The following is a 25,565-nucleotide window of genomic DNA, read 5'->3' on the forward strand; positions in this document are numbered from 1 at the left end:
CCAATAAAGATAGCGAATTTTAGCTATTTTGGAGCCTTCCAGCCTATCCTTTTTAACATCACAATTTCATCATTAAGAACCTGAGGACTCGCAAGTGAAATCCTTGGTGGGGATTATTCCAGCTACGCTCCCTATACTGAGCAATATTCCCTTTGCTCCCCGCTTGTGAGTATTGACACTACCTTCTATACCTACCAATCTGCCAGAAAAGAAGAGACTCTGGATCCAGGGAAGTTCTAGCAGCCATATTACAAGCACTGATACATTCCATCCCCCACTTACTACCTATTTTCATGTGAACACTGCTTTTCCCTAGGGACACCTCCAGTGGTAGTCATTAAGATGGCCACTAGAGGCACTTCCTGTCAGTGTCATCCACGCTCTGCAGGGAGGTGCTTAACTTTCCCCATTGAGTCAATGCATCTCAGAATTAATATTCCCCAAGCTGTGATTTTTCCCAAAGTTTACAATTACTCATCTCACCTAATGAAACTTTAATTTGACGTCACTAGACAACTGATTTAAAACATAAATAAATCTGGTATTCTTTACATTATTCTATAAGGCAGTAAATTCCAGCGTTTCTTTATAGATGAGTGAGTACTGTTCTTGGTGTTAAAGCAAAAATGAATTTCTTGAACCACTTAAAAATCGTGTTTGGCTCATGTCAAATTTCCCACATTACAGTTTAATAAATATATAGGTTAATACCCTTGTATATAACTTTAACACATGTCTACAGTGCTAAGGCTGCAGGGACATGCTATAGACACCAGAACCACTACATTAAGCTGTCCCTTTAAATAATGATCACTTTATATATAACATACATGCTTTCCATTAGCATTCTGCACTTTTTAGTATGTATCTTTGGAAGAGGTATATCAGCATCTTATCTTTTATTTAGATAAAACTATTAAATATAATTTTCCTGATCTAAGAAGTATCTGGAGACAGTGTCCAGATATATTTATCCTGGCTTCATTTGTCTAAAAGCATAGCCATTATAAATTCAGCCTGTTCCAGAATGCACCAAAATGAAAGACTGTTGACAAGTTTGTGGCTATCCCTGATTTACTGAAAGATAAGGATGAGTGCAATAGAGAGCCATGTTGTTTCCTTTATAACTAAAATATTGTGTGACATTGATAACTATAGAATGAAAATGTCAGAATCTTGGCTATAACCACTGCAAACCAAACAAAAAAAGTTTGTTCTGGTACCTTTTAAAGTACTGATTCGTTCATCCTTTGTTGTTGTAATGTCAAACTATTTTCAATATTCAAAACCAGTTCCAAGACTGAAATTAGTAACACTGCGGAATCCAAGTGGTAACACAAATACAAAATATATTGCATTTCTTTGTAAGAATTATTCATACCAGTGAAAGACATGTCATTTGTTCCCCATCACCTCTTCCCTCTTGATTCATCCTTCATCTTGAATTTAACATTCTATACTGCACCACTCCGAAGTTCTATAAAGCTTGTGCCACTGGAGTGAGGAGAATTGGAAACCTATTCTTTGGATTGATGAAAAATGCTCTGCATTTTTCATAAACTGTCTTTTGATGGAAATATATGGTTGTTGAAGATGCCAGTAGAATGCTACCTACATAGAATGCATTCTGTAAAGTTTGGTGAAAGCGGGATAATGGTCTGGGACTGTTTTTAGGGTTTTTGCTAAGTCCGTTCCAATTAATTACTTAATTGGGCATTTGATGCCAGCACACGCAGCATGGTGATGCTAGACAGCCTATGACAACATGGCATCCCCTCTGTTCCGGCCATGTCCTTCCATCAGCCTTTTTGACATCCCTCCCACTTAAATGAGTAGGAGTGACATCAGAGGAGGAGGATTGGACAGCAGTGAGAACTTAGCGTTGGAATGGATGTGCATTTTAGTTTCCTTTTGTTTGGGTGGGGAGGGCAGTATAGGAAGGGTTACTCTGACAAAATTTATATTTACTGGACAATCATTGGCTGCATCACCATAGGATTAGCTCCACCCACTTGGCTGTTTAGCTTGGGAAATGAAAGCTATAAATATTCCACCTACCAATTTCCCAGTCTGTTTCCAGTCTTACTGGCTGTGGACAGGTTCTCCTTTCTCAAGGTTAACCGCTTTATTCAATCCTCACCAGGATACTTTTTGAAAAGGACCAGCCAGAAGAGATCAGCCTTTCTCTTCCTGGAGACCCAGTACACGCAGCCCCATTATAAGTTAAGGGACTTGTTGGATGTACCCCTTTTAGTGACTGGGGTTCTGACTTGAGCTCTCTCTTGCAACAGATGACAATACATGGGTTGCAAGGAGCCCTTTACTCAACACTGATAAAAGTGTTGAAAATGTGAAATTTGGATTGTGATTGCTTCGATAACTATCAAGCGATAAATTTGGAACATCAGAAAGTGTTAATGATCAATTATTGCTGCTGGATTGTAATTGTACATTACCAAAGATACTGCAATTTTAGAAAAGTGGTTGTTAAAGAAAATGTTTATTTATATCTGGTTTTGATTAAACTAGAGCATTGTGTGTTCTGATATTTTAACATGCAAGATGGTAACTCTTAACCCCTTAAGGACCAAACTTCTGGAATAAAAGGGAATCATGACATGTCACACGTCATGTGTCCTTAAGGGGTTAAATGAAAATATCTTTAGAATGATGTTGTCAGGCTCCCTCCTCGCGCACCTGCCGCCTCCTCCCAAGCGGCAGCTTCTTCTAGCCATTCAGGGGGGGTTTCATCTGACACCTCTCCGTGAGCGGCGGCTGCTGGTAACTGTACGCAGCAACTTTACTTTGCCATCCACCGCGAGCAACGGTTTCTGATACATACCCACCGCTTGTGGCTGTCCCCAGATCCTCCGGCAACGTGCAGCATGCTTAAATAGGCGCCCGAGTCAGTCACATGACTCGGCACGCAAATATGATGTCATAGGTCAAAGTGGAAGGCCCAAATACCTTCCACGTGTCATAATTCCAATAGAAAGTTAGCGAATCAGAAGCCTCCTAAGCCTATTTAAACCTACTTGTTACAAATCGCTATTTGTAACTGGCCCTTTAAACGAGAAATTGCCCTGCTTCCCTGGATTGTGGAGAAGCATGTTTGCCAGCCTCCTGCCTCATGACTATGGCCCCTGGAAGATTGTGCCCCTGAAAACTTATTAACATTTATTGGGTGTGTATGGCCCTTTAAGAACCGTCTGGGGACATATTGTGACTTTGCTGAACAATGCCCCTTTAAGACTATGTCCCCAGACCTGTAAAATAACTTGTTCCTGGCTTTCCCCCACTTGGTTCAGTAAATAGGGCTTACTGAACCAAGTACCACACAGGCGGACCACCCAGAAGTTAAAGTGTGCAGGCAATTTACCTCCCAGGCTGTGAGGTTACTGCCGGTCAATTGCACGTGGCGGCGGCCATCTTGGTTTCCTCGAATGCGGTCAGCGGTGTATGCTAAATATTCTGTGGAACTAAAATCGGCTACACATTCTGCCGAACACCGCTGACCCTTACCTTCTCCCATACTGAACTTGCAGCTCCAGAGACTAAGTCCCGTTCGAAATGGGACTTAGTCGTTTTTCCGCATGAAATTGACCGACCGCACAGCCCAAATCTATGGAACTGTTTTGGGCAGGAAATTGTGCTTGCGGTCGGTCATAAAGGACTTCCACCTAACTCTTGATCCACTGGATGGATTTGGCTGATTTTTGGAAGTGTTTATGTCTGATGTATGCTGAGTCTGAATATGTAACTTTTATTGAAATTGAATGTATGGTTTTAAAGTTACAGTGTGTATGTGAAAACTGTATTTTTATTGTATGTAATAATTGGTTTAACTGTTTATCTGAGGGGAGGGAACCTGTGGGCTGTACTATGCATGTGATTGGTCAATTTCATCCTCCCCCTGGGAGTGTCCTGTGTGTACCTTATCCTAATAAAAAGCAGGCTGGGTGTTCCAGTCCTCAGACCTCTTCTGACCCTCAATACGTAGCCGTGTCTCGTTATTGGAGGGAACTGCTATATCACACTGGGGATTGCTATGCGCTGCATATTCCCCTGAGCTCTTAATCACTTAGCTCTTGTAAGAGCTTGTTCCGGATACGCTCTCCTGGAGGAGAGGTCTTCCCCACACGGTCCTGGAGGACAGAAGCCGATCCAGGGTGGAAGGAAGACGGCGCGGCTCCAGTTAAGCCATGGCGGTTGTGGAGCCTGCGGTGGTTGTGGTGTCGTCTGCAGTTCTTGGAGTCCTCTGAGAGCGCTAGGAGCATCCATCAACGGAGGGTACTCGGTCGGGGTACACGGAGCTCCGTTACATTGGTGGCAAGCGGTGGGATGGCGTCCTAGTGCGAGGAGAAGCAGCTCAGAGACACTGGTAACGTTTGGAGTTACAATTGAGGGCAACGCTAGCCATTGGGCAGCGCCCCTGGCTACAACAGGATGGCTTCCCTAGTGCGAGGAACAGCATCCTGGGAACACCAAGCAAAACTGGACTATTGGTATAGTCACGTACAGTTTGACGCTATGCTGAAGCGGCGGTTGGCTGTCTACGGACCCCTCCTAACAGAGGAAATTGTACCGAGAGTGAGGAGAGAACTGGCGGAGTATCTGCAGATGGAAGCAGAATATCGGGCAGTGAGGGCAATGTATTCCGTCCCTGCGCCCCAACAACAGCGTGAGTTACAGGGGGCCGAAGGGGCCGTCCTTCCCCCCCAGCAGCCGTATGTCCTACAGAGAGCAGAGACAGTTGGTCCCTCTCTACAGCAACAGGACCATGGTAAGGGAGTGGAGACAGGCGGTCTCCCTCTACAGCGGCAGTGTGTACCCCAGGGGGCCGAAGGTGTCGTCCTTACCCCCCAGCAGCAGTGTGTCCTACAGAGAGCAGAGACAGTTGGTCCCTCTCTACAGCAACAGGACCATAGTAAGGGAGTGGAGACAGGCGGTCTCCCTCTCCAGCGGCAGTGTGTACCCCAGGGGGCCGAAGGTGCCGTCCTTCCCCCCCAACAGCAGTGTGTCCTACAGAGAGCAGAGACAGTTGGTCCCTCTCTACAGCAACAGGACAATGGTAAGGGAGTGGAGACAGGCGGTCTCCCTCTCCAGCGGCAGCCTGTGTTTCCGGGAAAGGAGCACAGCACCCCCTCTCCCCAGCGGCAGCCTCCCCTAACAAGGGGAGACACCAATCCTCCAGACGGCGCAGATGGGACCGTGGTCTCTGTGCCTGACCTACAGGGATGCTGGACAGCCTTTCCAGATCCCCAACTACCCTCACCGGGACACCCAGAGGAGGGGGTAAGTACAAATTCCCCTCCCCAGCTAACTCCTAGCGTGGCACCAGGGTTAACGGAGGCGATGCTAACCCCTCCTGACGTCCATGTTCCCTTGACTACTGAGCCGGACTATGGTCTCAGTACCCCAGCAGAAGAGCTGGCAGCTGGGCAGAGTGCAGTCGGCCTCTGCCCTACCTTTGTCCCTGGTCCAGAGCCTGATGTCCTGCAGGCTACCCCAGCAGAAGAGCTGGCATCTGGGCAGAGTGCAGTTGGCCTCTGCCCTTCAAGTACCCTCGGCATGTGGCCTCATTACCACAGCCAAATACCCAGGTGCAGTGACTGTGTGTTGTGGGTGGGCTGTTCCTGTACTTTGATGTTGTGGGGGGGCTACTCGGACATCTGTTTATTGTGGGTTGGTGGATCGACTAACGGAGGCACTGACCGACAGAAGGTCAGGTGCCTGGTTAGTCTTCCCCCCAAAGGGGAGATGTGTTACAAATCGCTATTTGTAACTGGCCCTTTAAACGAGAAATTGCCCTGCTTCCCTGGATTGTGGAGAAGCATGTTTGCCAGCCTCCTGCCTCATGACTATGGCCCCTGGAAGATTGTGCCCCTGAAAACTTATTAACATTTATTGGGTGTGTATGGCCCTTTAAGAACCGTCTGGGGACATATTGTGACTTTGCTGAACAATGCCCCTTTAAGACTATGTCCCCAGACCTGTAAAATAACTTGTTCCTGGCTTTCCCCCACTTGGTTCAGTAAATAGGGCTTACTGAACCAAGTACCACACAGGCGGACCACCCAGAAGTTAAAGTGTGCAGGCAATTTACCTCCCAGGCTGTGAGGTTACTGCCGGTCAATTGCACGTGGCGGCGGCCATCTTGGTTTCCTCGAATGCGGTCAGCGGTGTATGCTAAATATTCTGTGGAACTAAAATCGGCTACACATTCTGCCGAACACCGCTGACCCTTACCTTCTCCCATACTGAACTTGCAGCTCCAGAGACTAAGTCCCGTTCGAAATGGGACTTAGTCGTTTTTCCGCATGAAATTGACCGACCGCACAGCCCAAATCTATGGAACTGTTTTGGGCAGGAAATTGTGCTTGCGGTCGGTCATAAAGGACTTCCACCTAACTCTTGATCCACTGGATGGATTTGGCTGATTTTTGGAAGTGTTTATGTCTGATGTATGCTGAGTCTGAATATGTAACTTTTATTGAAATTGAATGTATGGTTTTAAAGTTACAGTGTGTATGTGAAAACTGTATTTTTATTGTATGTAATAATTGGTTTAACTGTTTATCTGAGGGGAGGGAACCTGTGGGCTGTACTATGCATGTGATTGGTCAATTTCATCCTCCCCCTGGGAGTGTCCTGTGTGTACCTTATCCTAATAAAAAGCAGGCTGGGTGTTCCAGTCCTCAGACCTCTTCTGACCCTCAATACGTAGCCGTGTCTCGTTATTGGAGGGAACTGCTATATCACACTGGGGATTGCTATGCGCTGCATATTCCCCTGAGCTCTTAATCACTTAGCTCTTGTAAGAGCTTGTTCCGGATACGCTCTCCTGGAGGAGAGGTCTTCCCCACACGGTCCTGGAGGACAGAAGCCGATCCAGGGTGGAAGGAAGACGGCGCGGCTCCAGTTAAGCTACGGCGGTTGTGGAGCCTGCGGTGGTTGTGGTGTCGTCTGCAGTGCTTGGAGTCCTCTGAGAGCGCTAGGAGCATCCATCAACGGAGGGTACTCGGTCGGAGTACACGGAGCTCCGTTACACTACTCTTCCATGTCTTGTTGCCCTTATGATAGCCCAATAGCGCATATACTCTGTCCGTTTGCCTGATTACCAAATTTTTGGCTTGTCTCTCCATTTATCCTGCTTTCTCTGACCTCAGCTTGTCAATTATTCTGTCTTTCTGGTTCCCTCCGACTTTGGCTTGTATTCTGACTTCTATCTGTGTGCACAGCCCGGCCACTCTAAGGACCGGTACAGCACTTCCTGTGTCTGAGTTCGGTCAGCGTGTCTGGTTCCAGAGTTCGTGACAGATGTACAATAAATACATGATCACACCTTTCAGTACAAATGAGTCACTCCACACTTGTGAGAACTGATGCTTTAAATGTCCCAAAAGAAAGAAAATTAATTTGTTATGCCTTTAGACATTAGCAATAAGATCATAAACAACTGGCTTGACTATTGAATCATGGTTGCATGCTCTCGATCGGGTAGGAGACGATTGCCAGAGTTAACTGAAGTGTCTTTATTTGTAGCTTTTGACATTACAGCAGTATAATAATTTGTAGAATAAATAATGCGAAGGAAAGGGAGAAATAGACAGTAAGGCAATATGCTCTATGTAGAAAACAAACTGTGCAAATAATAAAGCTGGATAAAAAGTATAGAAACAATACCAAGACAGGTATTAGGAATTATAAAGAGTCAGGAAAGAAAGTAACACCTTAGAAAACAATATGTTCAGCAATATCCAGATAGTATTTTTGCAGGGTTGTATAAATCCAGGTAGGCAGTATAATGCAATCGTAATCCAGGTAGGTATGGTGCAGGGTTGTATGAATCAGGTAGGCAGGTTAAAGCAGAGATGAAGGTTATCCAGATAGGAATGAAGCAGGGTTGTATAAAGCAGGTAGGTAGGATGCAATGCAGGCAAGTTACAGGTGACTAAATAGTAATCCAAATTAGGAAGGAGTAAGGGTTGTAGCAATTCAAGTAGGATGCAATGCAGGTAAGTACAGGAGAGTTGATAGTAATCCAAATTAGTAAGGAGTAAGGGTTGATGCAATGCAGGTATATACAGGTTCTCTCACAGGAGCCAGGATCTGAAGTCTTTGTATGAACACCAACTTCAATGTAAAGGCCTCTTGCTATGTTGGGTGTGGCCACTTATAGCAGACTTTATAACACAGGATACAGGTGAGTATGAGATGACTAGTGGCTAGGGAGGCCACCAGAGGTGAAAAACAGGAACTGAATTTAAAGGGACATTATTAAATGGAAAAGTCTTGCTTGTCAGTATAGGAACCTGACACATGGCAATAGTTGGAGGAATAGCCAACAAGCTATGTGTGTTATTAAACAATACTGAGATACTAGATTGTGATGGACAGCATCTAGACCGTGAAATAACCTGATAACATTGGTGACAATACCAAACATGTTACGCTTCTTTATGAAACTGGATTCATACTGGATTCTTAACTCTACATGTGCTAGATGAGTGGAAATATGTTTTCTCTTGAAGGAAGCTTGGGTGTGGATGGCCAATAAATCATATGCTTTCTGTTCTTTATTTCATAATACATATTCATTTATGTATTAAAGGGACACTATAGTCACCTGAACAACTTTTGCTTAATGCAGCAGTTTTGGTGTATAGAACATGCCCCTGCAGCCTCACTGCTCAATCCTCTGCCATTTAGGAGTTAAATCTCTTTGTTAGTTCTTGTTTTTGCAGGTAAATGTAAAACACTGGAAGTGTACAATGTTGTTGGATGGAATTGCAAAGCATTATAACATTAATTATGACATTCTACAAAACACGCTCAGAAGTCAGGAAAGTAAGCCAACATGAGTTGGATTTTCAAGGTAAATCATACTCTGCCTGTGGCAGTTTTCAATAAGCCTGTCTTGGTAAAGGATTTTGTTCTTCATTCTGTACTGTTTAGTTAAAAGAAGAGAAAGAAGGGGATAACATCTGATGTTGAGAGGAGTCCTGTGTTTGTATAGGGCACAGACCTTTGTGAAACAAGTTACCTCATAGATTAAGAGTGTGACATTTTCTGAAAGACCCAATATTTTACGGACCTCCAGCGTCAAAAACAACCCCCATAGGAAAGAATTGAGTAATGCTTTCCTATGGACGTGTTTGAATGCGCACGCGCCTCTGACCGCACATGCGCATTAGGCTCGACTCAGGTGCTGATGTCGATGGAGGAGGAGAGGTCACCAGTGCCGAGGGAGCCTGGCGCAGGATTAAGGTAAGCAAATAAATGGTTAATTAACCATTTATTTGCCGCGGATGGGGTCCTAGTCACTGTTTAGGTGACTAGGGCTCTATAGCGTTAGGAATACATATTTGTATTCCTAACGCTATAGTGTTCTTTTAAGTTGTTTTGAGATATAGATCATGCTCCCAATGTGGAGTGTAGCTGTAGTCAGAAGACCCCTCTTGCCACTGGATTAGAGGTAAGTTAACCCCTTTTTTTAGAGGGCGGATCCTAGTACACGTAGCACCAAAACAGCAGTATAATTAATGTATTTATTTATACAGTTAGTGTTCCTTTAAAAAAAGAATACAAAGCCTGGTCAAACATAGGAGGAAAGAAGAACCAAAGATAGATAAGAAAGAGGGAAGATTACAAGTTAGAGAAGGGTCACAAATATTCTTAAACTGGGCCCTTGTTGTATGCTTATTCCATCTGTGCCCAGGAGTGTTAGTAAAAGGTTAAATTGGCTCTCACCAGGGCTAATACGCTTAAAGCACTCTTGTGATAATAAACTACAGTATGTCCTAAAGGAAACTGGAATGGGACTGGAATAAAAATGAACTGCATAAATAATGCTCATATTCTCAGCAGGAGGTATCATGAGCACCTGATATCTAATTTCCTTAGTACCAGCTGTTCTAAGCAGCTTCTGGTTGGAGCATGTGATCTTGTCAACACAGTTTAGACCAACTTCCAAACACTAACAAAGACTCCGGAACAGCTATGACACTGCTGGAGGAAAAACCTTTTGCCGTACATCTCTCCAATGTCTACTTCACTATCCTTGCACTTTTCTGCTTTAAATTATTTGTCAAAATCAGCCTTGCAATCCTGAGTCATTTCTACATTGTGAAAGGAAATCGCAAGGAGGCAGCACGGATAGCTGCAGAGTTCCATACTGTAACTCAAGAACAAGGTACTGTACATGCTAACATTGCTTTGTAACCCTTTGTTTTACATATCCTGCACGTTTAATCCTCCTTGTCACTGGATTCTACTTCAATGAAGGGAATCTCGCTGCCCTTACGATTTCAAGGGCCTCCCAAGTTTGACTGATGATAATGACAGTTTTGGTGTGGCTGGCTGAGGGTAGCTACAAATTTCCAACACTTGTCAGTGAATCTGCAACAAAGTACACTGAGCAAGTGTATATCGCAGTTTGTAAATGCTTAGCACAATGCACATGTATGGTTTATAACACTCTGCCTCTCTCTAGGAGTATGTTTATTTTAGTCTATATTAAGCATATGCAGGGGCGTACCTAGAGCATTTGGCACCCGGGGCGGACCCTGAGTGTGGCACCCCCCCCCCCCCCCCACCCCGATCACATAAATTTCATACACTCCCTACACATAAAAACCCTGCACCCCGATCACATAAATTTCATTCACTCCCTACACATAAAAATCCTGCACACCCCCTTAATAAAAAACAAAAATGTGCACAACCCCTCTTAATAACAAAAAACCTGCACACACCCCGTATAAAAACCCTGCACAACCCCTTAACAAAAAACAAAAATCTGCACTGCACATCCTCCCTTAATAAATAGAATACTGCAACCCCCTTAATCAAAAAACCCCTGCACCCCCATTATTTAAACCTCCCCCTTTAATTCTTTAATCCACAGCCCCCTTTAATTAATCCTCACTCCCCCCTTAATTAATACACCCCCCTTAATTAATACACCCCCATTAATTAATCCACACACCCCTTAATTAATACACCCCCCTCAATTAATCCACACACCCCTTAATTAATCCTCACTCCCCCTTAATTAATACACCCCCCTTAATTAATACACCCCCTTAATTAATACACCCCTTTAATTAATGCTCACCCCCCTTAATTAATACACCCCATTAATTAATCCTCACTCCCCCTTAATTAATACACCCCCCTTAATTAATCCACACCTCCCCTTAAATAATACACCCCCCTTAATTAATCCACACCCCCCTTAATAAATATACCCCCCTTATTAATCCTCACTCCCCCTTAATTAATACACCCCCTTCATTAATCCACACCCCCTTAATTAATCCTCACTCCCCCCTTAATTAATACACCCCCTTAATTAATACACACACCCTTAATTAATCCACACCCCCTTAATCAATACACACCGCTTAATTAATCCACACACCCCTTAATTAATCCTCACTCCCCCTTAATTAATCCACCCCCCTTAATTAATCCACCCCCCTTAAATAATACACCCCCCTTACTTAATCCACACACCCCTTAATTAATACACCCCCTTAATTAATCCTCACTCCCCCCTTAATTAATACAGCCCCCTTAATTAATCCACACCCCCCTTAATTAATCCTCACACACCCTTAATTAATCATCACTCCCCCTTAATTAATACAGCCCCCTTAATTAATCCACACACCCCTTAATACACCCCCTTAATTAATACTCACCCCATTAATTAATACACCCAATTAATACACCCCCCTTGATCAATCCTCACCCCCCTTAATTAATCCTCAGTCCCCCCTTAATTAATACAACCCCTTAATTAATCCACACCCCCCTTAATTAATACACCCCCTTAATTAATCCTCACCCCCCTTAATACACCCCCTTAATTAATCCACACACCCCTTAATACACCCCCTTAATTAATCTTCACTCCCCCCTTAATTAATACACCCCCTTAATTAATCCACACCCCCCTTAATACACCCCCTTAATTAATCCACACCCCCCTTAATACACCCCCTTAATTAATCCACACTCCCCCCTTAATTAATACACCCCCTTAATTAATCCACACCCCCCTTAATTAATCCTCACTCCCCCCTTAATTAATCCACACCCCCCTTAATCCACCCCCTTAATTAATCCTCACCCCCCTTAATCCACCCCCTTAATTAATCCTCACCCCCCTTAATACACCCCCTTAATTAATCCTCACTCCCCCCTTAATTAATACACCCCCTTAATTAATCCACACCCCCCTTAATACACCCCCTTAATTAATCCTCACTCCCCCCTTAATTAATACACCCCCTTAATTAATCCACACCCCCCTTAATCCACCCCCCTTAATACACCCCCTTAATTAATCCTCACCCCCCTTAATACACCCCCTTAATTAATCCTCACTCCCCCCTTAATTAATACACCCCCTTAATTAATCCACACCCCCCTTAATCCACCCCCTTAATTAATCCTCACCCCCCTTAATTAATTCACACCCCCTTTAATACAGCCCCCTTAATTAATCTACTCACATTTTGATGATGCCTTGACCGACTGGGTGCCTCACCGCCCGGATATTGGAACCTTCAGCTGGATATCCGTGAAGGCGGGCTGACGGCGCTGCGCACGACGTCATCACGGTGCGCGACGCCGCGGCCCGCAACACTCCTCCCCCTTCTCCTTCAAGTAAGTCCCGACGGGCCGCAAAGGTGCTGCGGCTGTGCGCAGCCGCCGCAGCGTAATGATGGGGGGTGACACATGACACTGGACGTCATGGCACCCCCCTAGTAAGTGGCACCCGGGGCGGGCCGCCCCCCCCGCCCCCCCCTTAGTACGCCACTGAGCATATGTAATCTTTATGCATCAAGGAAACAAAATAGAGGTATCTTAAGACTTGTCAGTGTCTTAATGTGCAGTGCCCTGAAGAGATTTCATTCTGTCTCTGTACTGTAACTTTATTGTGCTTATCTCTTGTTGTAATGAAGCATGATGGAAAATAATCGACCCTCTCCTGGAAATATTTTGCGTTACTGGATTTAATTTCAAGTAGAAATGTCTTTGTAGATACAGTTATTGACAACCTTAGCCCTTCCATCTGTTGATGGCTGCATCTTATATTTCCAGTCAGCTGGCTTAAGGCTGATGGAAGTTATGATACAGCAATGGAGAGGGTGGCACATTGCTCAGGTCTAAATTAGTTAATCAGTTTTCTTGCTTTTTCAATATAGGTATATTGATAGCAGTAAGACTGGTTTATAGTGGCAGGTGGGGCTGCACTCCCCCTCCCCAATTTGTGTTGCAAAAAAATAAATACAATTCAAATCTGTTGGCATTCTAAGCAGGGCCGGACTGGGAAAATAATTTAGCCCAGGGATTTTTCAATCACAGCTAATGACAAGCTAATGACAAGCACGCCCACTCTCAAAGTGAGCATGTTGGTTCAATGCGCAGAGCCCTGCTGAAGAGCTCTAGCTTGAGAAAAAGGCCCTGTATTTGTCCTACGCAGCGCAAGCAAATGTAATAACATGCTTGCGCTGTGTTTGCTATTTGTGGGATTGCGTGTGTGTAGAGTGAGCTGATTGTGGTGTGGTATTGTGTAAATAGGTCGATTTCATTCGTGTTTGTAGTGTAATATGTGTGGCTAGGGGCTTTAGAGAGTGTTTGTATAGGAGTCATAATGTGTATAGGGGATGCAGTGAGTGTGTGCATACGGGCTGTAGTGTGTGTGTGTATAGGTGACGTAGTGTGTGTAGGGGATGTAGAGAGTGTGTGTTTGTTTGCTTACAAGGAATTGTAAGGTATTGTAAGGTATTAGACAACTGCAATTCATTTCGGTCCGAATATGAATTCGGACGAATTTCGGGCAATTCGGACATTCGGGTACTTCTGAATGTCCAAAGTGCCGAATTGCCGAGGTCCCAAAGTTCCGAGATTACCGAATTTCCGAAATGTCGAAGTGCCGAAGTGCTGAAGTTCCGAAGTGTCGAAGTTCCGAAGTGTCAAAGTGCCGAAGTTCTGAAGCACAGTACTGCCTAAGTACTAATATACTTACCCAGCGAAAGAAGAAGAATGTTACATTGTATACAATTTTAATTAAAAAGTATACAAACATAGCCAGGATTCAGCTGTAAGCATTTGCAACACTTACAACAATCAAGTAACGCACATTCATATAAAATGTAAGTTACTTAGCCTGTCAATGTAATGACAGGAATGAATAAGTAGATAACTCCCTAATTCCCACGGTATTAAGGAGCTATCTACTAAAAGGCTGAAAGACCTAAATTGGTCTTTCAGCCAAATTTACTAATACTAAGCAAAGATTACTTAGTATTAGTAAATTATGCCCCTACTCGCTATACTGCGAGTAGGGGCATGTCTATTAAACAGTGAGCAGCCTGTGGCTGCTCACTGAAAAAAAAAGAAAAGTTCCCCCTTCCGAGCCCCCACCCGCGACGCGCGAGTGGGGGCTTTTAAACTAAAGTGGGGACCTATTGCCCACCCCTGCCCCCACCCCTGAGCAGCGGGTGGGGGCCCTAATGTAAAATAATGGGGGGAGGACCTATTATCCTCCCCCCGGACCCCACCGGACCGCTCAGAGGTGGGGGCCCTAAATCAGAATAGGGGGGGGACCTAGTGTCCTCCCCCTGACCCCCATCCCTGAGCGGTGGGTGGGGGCCCTAAATACTAATAAGGGGGGGACCTAATGTCCTCCCCCCTGGCCCCCACCCCTGAGCGGTGGGTGGGGGCCCTAAATACTAATAGGGGGGGACCTATTGTCCTCCCCCCGGCCCCCACCCCTGAGCGGCGGGTGGGGGCCCTAAAAAATAAGTTACCTCCCCCCAGGTGACTAGTGGTCCCCAAAACACTAGTCACCCCCTCCCCCCCAAAAAAAATTATCCCCCTACCTACACCCCTCACCCTAGAAATAATGAGTGGGGGACCTTTAACTAAGTACCTGTAAATAAAATAAAACTTACCATTCAATGTTTCCTTTCTTCTAAAATCTTCTTTTTTCAGCCCCAAAAAATGCCAAATAAAAAAACATAATAACCGACGCCATAATATTAAAAAAAAAAAGAGCGCAAAGAAAAATAATCCTTATAAAGCCTTGCCCCGCCCTGCAATTAGGCTCAGAGCACTCATGAGATGAAATCATGAGCTGTAAGCCATAATCATCACACTTATGACAAATCACGGCTTGAACTATCTTGCTTTGCATGGAATACGTCTATCTCATATATTAGTTTCCCCTTTTATGTTGCATTACTGAAATAAATGAACTTTTGCACGATATTCTAATTTGTCGAGTATCCCCTGTCAGTTTGATTTAAATGCCTGCTCTGCCTTTATATTTTTCTTTATTCCATTTATGGTCATATGGGCATTATACTTGGATAGTGCATTAGATTGGGCATTTGTTCGGGTTTCACCCATTGTATATATTGTGTTTATGCCCCTCAAGCTGTGTTTTCGTTTTATTTCATGTGATTTTAGTTGCTATGGACGCTTTGGTCACATAGCAACGTTCTCCCAATCAAGCTGCATTTCGGCCGATCACGTGACGCGGTAATGACGCCGTCGCCACGTGATGACGTCACGTACGCACACGTGACTGACGGCGGAACCCGCGCGTTTTTTGGACCAGGCAGACAGGGAGTAGGAGTTTATTCCGGTGGTGGGTAAGTTAATTGCTTGTTCTCATATCTGTATATAGGTGTGTATTTGGCTCTGTATGTATTAGTCCTGATGAAAGTCTGTGAGTAGCAGACTGAAACGTCGATTTTTTACTTTAACAATTAAAAGTTAAATTTTATATTGGAGTCCTGAGAGTGCTATCCTTTCCACATTGATTTACATTTTGCTGGACAAGCACCGGGCAAGTATATTTCTAATTATATGGAGTGCAAGATTTTTTTCTATTTTTTCTATTTTTAGATTTATATATATATATATATATATATATATATATATATATATATATATATATATATATATATATATATATATATATATATTTATACACAGTATCTAACAAAAGTGAGTACACCCCTCACATTTTTGTAAATATTTTATTATATCTTTGCATGTGACAACACTGAAGAAATGACACTGCTACAATGTAAAGTAGTACAACCTGTATAACAGTGTAAATTTGCTGTCCCCTCAAAATAACTCAACACACAGGTATTAATGTCTAAACCATTGGCAACACAAGTGAGTGGAAATGTCCAAATTTGTCCCAAAGTGTCAATAATTTGTGTGGCCACCATTATTTTCCAGCACTGCCTTAACCCTCATGAGCATGGAGTTTACCAGAGCTTCACAGGTTGCCACTGAAGTCCTCTTCCACTCCTCCATGATGACATCACAGAGCTGGTGGATATTAGAGACCTTGCTCTCCCCCACCTTCCGTTTGAGGATGCCCCAGAGCTGCTCAATAGGGTTTAGGTCTGGAGACATACTTGGCCAGTCCATCACCTTTATCTTCAGCTTTTTTAGCAAGGCAACGGTCATCTTGGAGGTGTGTTTGGGGTCGTTATTATGTTGGCATACTGCCCTACGGCCCAGTCTCTAAAGGTAGGGGATCATGATCTGCTTCAGTATGACACAGTACATGTTGGCATTCATGATTCCCTCATTGAACTGTAGCTACCCAGTACCGGCAACACTCATGCAGGCCAGGGCTGTATTTTGCGCGAGGCAAACAAGGCATTTGCCTAGGGCGGCACTTTCAGGGGGGTGGCAAAAAAAGCCACCCTAAGTGCCTAGGCAAATGCCTTGTTTGCCTCATGTGGCCGGCTGCCCACCGTTGTACCCTCCCGAGGCATTTAGCTGGCTCAAAGTTTAGACGGACGGCGAGGGAGCACAAACTCTGAGCACTTCCTGCTCCCTCGCGCGCCCTTCTATTATGCCGGGAGCCGGAATATGACATCACTCCGGCCCCGGCGGTGCGCAAGGGAGCAGGAAGTGCTCAGTTCCCTCGCCACCTCCATTGAGACAGATAGAAGGGGATAGAGACACCGACCGCTAGACAGACCACCTGCATAGTCACACACCTGCTGCCTACCACTGGGATATACTAACACCTCCCCACCGGGACCATCCCCTGCTGAGACCGGGACCGCCTCCCCACCCGCTCCTGCCGGTTCTGGGACCCCTTGAGCAGTCATGGGATGTACCCTGAGCGCGGAGGAGAGAGCTTCGCTGGAGAGAACCAAACAGTCCTGCTACTGGGTGAGCTACCCCCCATCTACTCTACTTTCCCCAAATCTGCCCCAGCTACCCCCCATCTACTCTACTTTCCCCAAATCTGCCCCAGATACCCCCCCACCTACTCCACTGCCCCAGCTACACCATCTATTCTTCTGCCCCAGCAACCCCCATCTACTCAACTGCCCCAGATACTATTCTACTGCCCCCAAATCTGCCCCAGATCGGGGTTGCTGTATCCCCATCTACTCTACTACCCCCATATCTGCCCCAGCAACCCCCATCTACTCAACTGCCCCAGATACCCCCACATCTATTCTACTGCCCCCAAATCTGCACCAGATTGGGGTTGCTGTATCCCCATCTACTCTACTACCCCCATATCTGCCCCAGCTACCCCCATCTACTCTACTGCCCCCAAATCTGACCCAGATCGGTGTTGCTGTATCCCCATCTACTCTATTGCCCCCAAATCTGCCCCAGCTACCCCTATCTACTCTACTGCCCCCAAATCTGTACCAGCTACCCCGTATCTACTCTACTGCCCCCAAATCTGCACCTCTGCCTTACTGCCCTCCAACCTGCCCATATACCACAATCTTCCCCACTGCACCCTATTCTGTTCATATACACCAATCTTGTGGGATCTGCCCCCTGCAGCCGGGGTACATGCTCCCTTAATCTTTTTTTTTAATCAGGGACATTCATTTTCTCCTCCCCCCACCTCCTCTCACCTGCCTTACTGGGGTTTACGAATCATCTTCCCCAGGCATGCATCATCAGCACCCCTTATCTACCATACCAGGGTACATCCATAATCTGCTCTTACAGCTAATGACTACCCAGTACTGTGTGGGGCATGTCACTTGTCAAACAGCACAATGAGCCTGGTTGTCTAATCACTGGGTGCAATGGTCATTTACTTATAACCCACATAATATAGATAACAGCCCTATGCTATACGCCATATTGTAAAACTGTCAAGTGTGTGTGTGTGTCTGTCAGGGAGTGTGTCTGTGACTATCAGTGTGTGTGTCTGCCAGTGAGTGTGTGTGTGTATGTATGTGTAAGCTAGTGTGTTTGTGTGTGTCTGTCAGGGAGTGTGTATGTCAGTGTGTGTGTAACAGTCAGTGTGTCTGTGAGTGAAAGTGTGGGTTGTTTAAACAGTGTGCGTGCCAATGACTGTATGCGTGTGCCAATAACAATGTATCTGTCAGTGATTGTATGTCAGTGCATGTGTCAATGAGGGTGTGCGTCTGTCATTCAAAAAAGTGGCCTTGACACGAAGTGGTGGGGCAAATTTAGATTAGGGGGGTGCCTAAATTTAGTCGTGCCTAGGGTAGCACAAATCCAAGATACACCACTGATGCAGGCCCAGACCATTACACTCCCACCATCATGATTGACTGTAGGCAAGACAAACTTGTCTTTCTACTCCTCACCTGGTTGCCAAAACACACGCTTGACACCATCTCAACCAAATAAGTTTATCTTGGTCTCATTGGACCACAGGACATGGTTCCAGTAATCCATGTCCTTAGTCTGCTTGTCTTCAGCAAACTGTTTGCGGGCTTTCTTCTGCATCATCTTGGAGGTGTGTTTGGGGTCGTTATTATGTTACTTATGGTACAAATTTTTCGAGTGTCACCTGTGTATATGTGTATATATATATATATGTGTGTGTGTATACAGGGAGAGCAGAATTATTAGGCAAATGAGTATTTTGACCACATCATCCTCTTTATGCATGTTGTCTTACTACCAATTAAGCATATTAGGTGATGTGCATCTCTGTAATGAGAAGGGGTGTGGTCTAATGACATCAACACCCTATATCAGGTGTGCATAATTATTAGGCAACTTCCTTTCCTTTGGAAAAATGGGTCAAAAGAAGGACTTGACAGGCTCAGAAAAGTCAAAAATAGTGAGATATCTTGCAGAGGGATGCAGTACTCTTAAAATTGCAAAGCTTCTGAAGCGTGATCATCAAACAATCAAGCGTTTCATTCAATATAGTCAACAGGGTCGCAAGAAGCGTGTGGAAAAACCAAGGCGCAAAATAACTGCCCATGAACTGAGAAAAGTCAAGCGTGCAGCTGCCAAGATGCCACTTGCCACCAGTTTGGCCATATTTCAACATCACTGCAACATCACTGGAGTGCCCAAAAGCACAAGGTGTGCAATACTCAGAGACATGGCCAAGGTAAGAAAGGCTGAAAGACGACCACCACTGAACAAGACACACAAGCTGAAACGTCAAGACTGGGCCAAGAAATATATATGAACTGATGAAATGAGAGTGAGTCTTGATGGGCCAGATGGATGGGCCCGTGGCTGGATTGGTAAAGGGCAGAGAGCTCCAGTCCGACTCAGACGCCAGCAAGGTGGAGGTGGAGTACTGGTTTGGGCTGGTATCATCAAAGATGAGCTTGTGGGGCCTTTTCGGGTTGAGGATGGAGTCAAGCTCAACTCCCAGTCCTACTGCCAGTTTCTGGAAGACACCTTCTTCAAGCAGTGGTACAGGAAGAAGTCTGCATCCTTCAAGAAAAACATGATTTTCATGCAGGACAATGCTCCATCACACGCGTCCAAGTACTCCACAGCGTGGCTGGCAAGAAAGGGTATAAAAGAAGAAAATCTAATGACATGGCCTCCTTGTTCACCTGATCTGAACCCCATTGAGAACCTGTGGTCCATCATCAAATGTGAGATTTACAAGGAGGGGAAACAGTACACCTCTCTGAACAGTGTCTGGGAGGCTGTGGTTGCTGCTGCACGCAATGTTGATGGTGAACAGATCCAAACACTGACAGAATCCATGGATGGCAGGCTTTTGAGTGTCCTTGCAAAGAAAGGTGGCTATATTGGTCACTGATTTGTTTCTGTTTTGTTTTTGAATGTCAGAAATGTATATTTGTGAATTTTGAGATGTTATATTGGTTTCACTGGTAAAAATAAATAATTGAAATGTGTATATATTTGTTTTTTGTTAAGTTGCCTAATAATTATGCACAGTAATAGTCACCTGCACACACAGATATCCCCCTAAAATAGCTATAACTAAAAACAAACTAAAAACTACTTCCGAAAATATTCAGCTTTGATATTAATGAGTTTTTTGGGTTCATTGAGAACATGGTTGTTGTTCAATAATAAAATTAATCCTCAAAAATACAACTTGCCTAATAATTCTGCACTCCCTGTATATATATATATATATATATATATATATATATAATACAAGTGAAATGGCACTCACCCTTACTGATGACACATTGTTAGATTGTATGCCCTGTTGCACTCCCACACTGTTTATATATGATATATGTAGAAAAAAGGATGCACTCTTGGGTCTTTGATGTAGTAGAAAACGTGTTTAATCCATCACAAGGTATACAATTAGAAGACCGACGTTTCGACCCATTCGGGTCTACCTCAAGGTCCACAAATGGGTCGAAACGTCGGTCTTCTAATTGTATACCTTGTGATGGATTAAACACGTTTTCTACTACTTCAAAGACCCAAGAGTGCATCCTTATATATGTATTTATGTATGTGTATATATATATGTGTATATATATATATATATATGTGTGTGTATATATATATATATATATATATATAGAGAGAGAGAGAGAGAGGATTGGAAGTATTGTGTGTGAGGGGTGCAGTGTGTTGGGTGTGTGTGTATGTGTGAAGGGTGCAGCATATGTGTGTGTGTTGAGGGGTATAGTGTGTGTGTAAGAGGGGCGCTGTGTGTTTGTGTTTGTGAGAGTGTGCTGTGTGCTGTGTGTGAGGGTGCTGTGTGTGTGCTGCGTGTGTGTGAGGGTGCTGTGTGTGTGAGTGAATATGTTTGGAGGGATTGTGTGTGTGGGGGGGGGCAGATTTAAATATATGAAATCTGTATTTTTTTGCAATTAAAAACAAACAAACAATCTTTATACCTCCCCCCCCCTTCTTACCTTTTGTCTGGGAGGGGGGCGTACAGACATTCTTGGTGGTCCTAGTGGTGCGTGAACTCTAGCCTGTGCTGGCACAATCATTCCACAGTGAATGTCAATGAAACTGAATCAAATATATCGACCTTATTTTAAATTTTGATTTCCACAGGAACGGAACCTCGGAGCCTGCACTGGAGGACATCAATATACCTAATAAAGTAGTCATTAGGTGATTTAACCTGTAATCAGAGATGTAACTAGAAAACAATTACCCTGCCACCCCATGTATCCCATACTTCCCCCTAGCCCCATCCATGTGTCTTAATTTCCCCCAGCCCCTCCATGTGTCTTATTCCCCCACAGCCCCTCCATGTGTCTTATCCCCTCCCAGCCCCTCCATGTGTCTCAATGCACCCCTGCCGCTCTATGTGTCTCATTTCCCCAAGGCCCCTCCATGTTTTTTCATTTGCCAAAAAGCCCCTTCATGTGTCTAATTTCCCCCAAATCCCCTCCATGTGTCTCATTTCCTTCCCCATAAGTCCCCTCCATGTGTCTCATTCCCCCCCAAAGCCTCTTCATGTAATATATTTCTTCTCCCCCCAACCCTCCATGTGTCTCATTTTCTTCTCACCAGCCCCTCCATGCTTCTAATCCCTTCCCCCCAGCCCCTCCATTCCCTTCTCCCCAAACCCTACATGTGTCCCCTTCACTCCTCCTCAGTCCCTTTCTCTCTCCCCCAGCCTCTCCATGTGTCTCATTCCCTTCTCCCCCAACCCTACGTGTGTCCACTTCCCTCCTCCCCAGTCCCTCCATGTGTCCCTTTCTCTCTCCCCCAGCCTCTCCATGTGTCTCATTTCCACCACCCAAATTTCCATGTGTCTTAGTATCTCCCCCCAGCCCCTCCATGTGTCTCATTCACTCCCACCAGCCCCTCCATGTGTCTTCTTCCCTTCTCCCCCAAGCCTTCCATGTGTTCCATTCCCTCCCCCCAGCCCCTCCATGTATCCCATTTTCTCCCTCCTAGCCCTACCATGTGTCCCATTCCCTCCCCTCCATGTGTCCCATTCCCTTTCACCAGCCAGCCATGTGTTCCATTTCCTCCCCTCAACCCCTCCATGTGTCCCATTCCCTCCCCTCAGCCCCTTCATGTGTCTCATTCACTCCCCCAGCACCTCCATGCTTCTCATTCCCTTCTTCCCCCAGCCCTCTGTGTGTTCCTTTCCCTCCCCCAGCCCCTCCATATATCCCATTTCCTCCTTCCTAGCTCCACTGTGTGTCCCATTCCCTCCCCGTGTTCCATTTCCTCCCCCAACCCCTCCATGTGTCCAATTTGCTTCCCCCAGCCCCTCCATGTGTTTCTCCCCCTCCTGTACCTGGTCACCTCTCGCAGTGAGCACTTCCTGGCAGAGGGCCCGGCCACGATACATACAGTGGCAGGAGGGGAGCAGCACAGCTGTGCACTGACCCTAATGGTAAGCTACTGCAGCCTGGACCTCTGGAGTGATGGGCCCGATTGCAGTAGCGACCACTGCAACCTGGTTGGTAGGTGTCTGTAATGTTTACATCCATAAACAACTCAAGTCTTGTGTAGCAATGGAAAGTGTGACAGTGCTTTTGCTGATATGAATGGCTGCAATTTCCATTCTTAACAATTGCTAATGTCACTCAGCAGCAGTTGTTGAGGGAAATAAACTGTGAATGGTTAGTTCTCAGCATTCATTCCAACCAGATCACAGGTCTATAAATAAATATTTAAAAAATGCAATAGAGCAGTTGCAAACACAATTATTACTCTGTAAGCAAATGAAAGGTACACAGTTTATTATTTATAATATAGCGTTCATTTGAAATAATTAGCTGTATTTTTGTATACCGATTATCCTAGTTTTGGGGGGAAATTTACTGAATTTTGCATCTTATCCCTAAAAGGACTCCTCCTTAGTCATACCAATAAAAAGCTGAGTTTGAAGTACAGTAAAGCACTATTACAACACGACGACATCCAATCAGGTAGACAGCAAGCTTATTGAAGGAACAGAGTCTGTACAGATGTTTAAACAGCACCTGGATGAATACTTGCAAAAACATTATAATCAGGGATATAATTTTTCATTTGTGTGGTAATAGCTTCTTGATCCAAGGAGAGACCATTCTCTAGTCAAGAAGGATTTTTTTTCCCAGTTTGTTACAAAATTGGAAAGCTCTTCACATTGGGTTTCTTGCCTTCTTTTGGATCAACAGCAAAAAACAGACGTGAGAGACTAAACTTGATGGACGCCATAGGCGTGTGCACGGGATGTGCCTGGGCACACCCTAATCCCCGCAGCTCGTGCTGTGTGCCTCCATGGGCCGGTGAGGGAAATCTGTGTGCCTCCATGGGCCGGTGAGCAAAGATCAAACATATATATATATATATATATACAGGGAGTGCAGAATTATTAGGCAAGTTGTATTTTTGAGGATTAATTTTATTATTGAACAACAACCATGTTCTCAATGAACCCAAAAAACTCATTAATATCAAAGCTGAATATTTTTGGAAGTAGTTTTTAGTTTGTTTTTAGTTATAGCTATTTTAGGGGGATATCTGTGTGTGCAGGTGACTATTACTGTGCATAATTATTAGGCAACTCAACAAAAAACAAATATATACCCATTTCAATTATTTATTTTTACCAGTGAAACCAATATAACATCTCAACATTCACAAATATACATTTCTGACATTCAAAAACATAACAAAAACAAATCAGTGACCAATATAGCCACCTTTCTTTGCAAGGACACTCAAAAGCCTGCCATCCATGGATTCTGTCAGTGTTTTGATCTGTTCACCATCAACATTGCGTGCAGCAGCAGCCACAGCCTCCCAGGCACTGTTCAGAGAGGTGTACTGTTTTCCCTCCTTGTAAATCTCACATCTGATGATGGACCACAGGTTCTCAATGGGGTTCAAATCAGGTGAACAAGGAGGCCATGTCATTAGATTTTCTTCTTTTATACCCTTTCTTGCCAGCCACGCTGTGGAGTACTTGGATGCGTGTGATGGAGCATTGTCCTGCATGAAAATCATGTTTTTCTTGAAGGATGCAGACTTCTTCCTGTATCACTGCTTGAAGAAGGTGTCTTCCAGAAACTGGGAGTTGAGCTTGACTCCATCCTCAACCCGAAAAGGACCCACAAGCTCATCTTTGATGATACCAGCCCAAACCAGTACTCCACCTCCACCTTGCTGGCATCTGAGTCGGACTGGAGCTCTCTGCCCTTTACCAATCCATCCATCTGGCCCATCAAGACTCACTCTCATTTCATCAGTCCATAAAACCTTAGAAAAATCAGTCTTGAGATATTTCTTGGCCCAGTCTTGACGTTTCAGCTTGTGTGTCTTGTTCAGTGGTGGTCGTCTTTCAGCCTTTCTTACCTTGGCCATGTCTCTGAGTATTGCACACCTTGTGCTTTTGGGCACTCCAGTGATGTTGCAGCTCTGAAATATGGCCAAACTGGTGGCAAGTGGCATCTTGGCAGCTGCACGCTTGACTTTTCTCAGTTCATGGGCAGTTATTTTGCGCCTTGGTTTCTCCACACGCTTCTTGCGACCCTGTTGACTATTTTGAATGAAACGCTTGATTGTTCGATGATCACGCTTCAGAAGCTTTGCAATTTTAAGAGTGCTGCATCCCTCTGCAAGATATCTCACTATTTTTTGACTTTTCTGAGCCTGTCAAGTCCTTCTTTTGACCCATTTTGCCAAAGGAAAGGAGGTTGCCTAATAATTATGCACACCTGATATAGGGTGTTGATGTCATTAGACCACACCCCTTCTCATTACAGAGATGCACATCACCTAATATGCTTAATTGGTAGTAGGCTTTCGAGCCTATACAGCTTGGAGTAAGACAACATGCATAAAGAGGATGATGTGGTCAAAATACTCATTTGCCTAATAATTCTGCACACAGTGTATATATATATATATATAGAAAGATAAAATTATCCAGGAGCTTACAGAATGTGGATGAAGGTATGTAAAGAAGATATATCATGCAACTGTTCAATATAAAACACAAAGTCCAAAATGTATAAAACGCAAAACTTGTAACCGTATCCGTATCAGTGCAAACACAAAACACTTAGGATATCAAAGTTATAGTCTATATAAAATCCTTTAGTTATGTATAGCAGCAAATAGTCCAAAATAGTCCAAAATGTCAATGCATAAGTCCAAGCATAGGGTTAGATAAATAATACACAGCAGTCTTTTAACCCCTTCAGGACGGAGTCAATAGTACACGTTCTGATCAAAACAAAACGTAAACAAAAACTGGAATTTGCGCTATATGTCTGTTCACCCGTAGTTCCCCTCTTTCATATTAAATGCACCCACACTTATTATATATCATTTTGTTCAGGAGAAACAGG

At 44.5% G+C, this 25,565-nt stretch overlaps 1 protein-coding gene across 1 annotated transcript in view; it reads left to right on the top strand.

Moving 5' to 3' along the window:
* Positions 1-9,964: 9,964 nt before the first annotated feature.
* ASB5 (ankyrin repeat and SOCS box containing 5) overlaps positions 9,965-25,565 on the top strand; it is a 66,203-nt gene continuing 50,602 nt past the window's right edge. The window contains exon 1 of the mRNA XM_063458156.1: positions 9,965-10,195. Coding sequence (XP_063314226.1) covers positions 10,003-10,195 — 193 coding nt within the window. The 5' untranslated portion in view covers positions 9,965-10,002. The remainder of the gene's footprint in view (positions 10,196-25,565) is intronic.

This window comes from Pelobates fuscus, chromosome 6, assembly GCF_036172605.1.
Source record: "Pelobates fuscus isolate aPelFus1 chromosome 6, aPelFus1.pri, whole genome shotgun sequence".
Classification (NCBI taxonomy): Eukaryota; Metazoa; Chordata; class Amphibia; order Anura; family Pelobatidae; genus Pelobates; species Pelobates fuscus.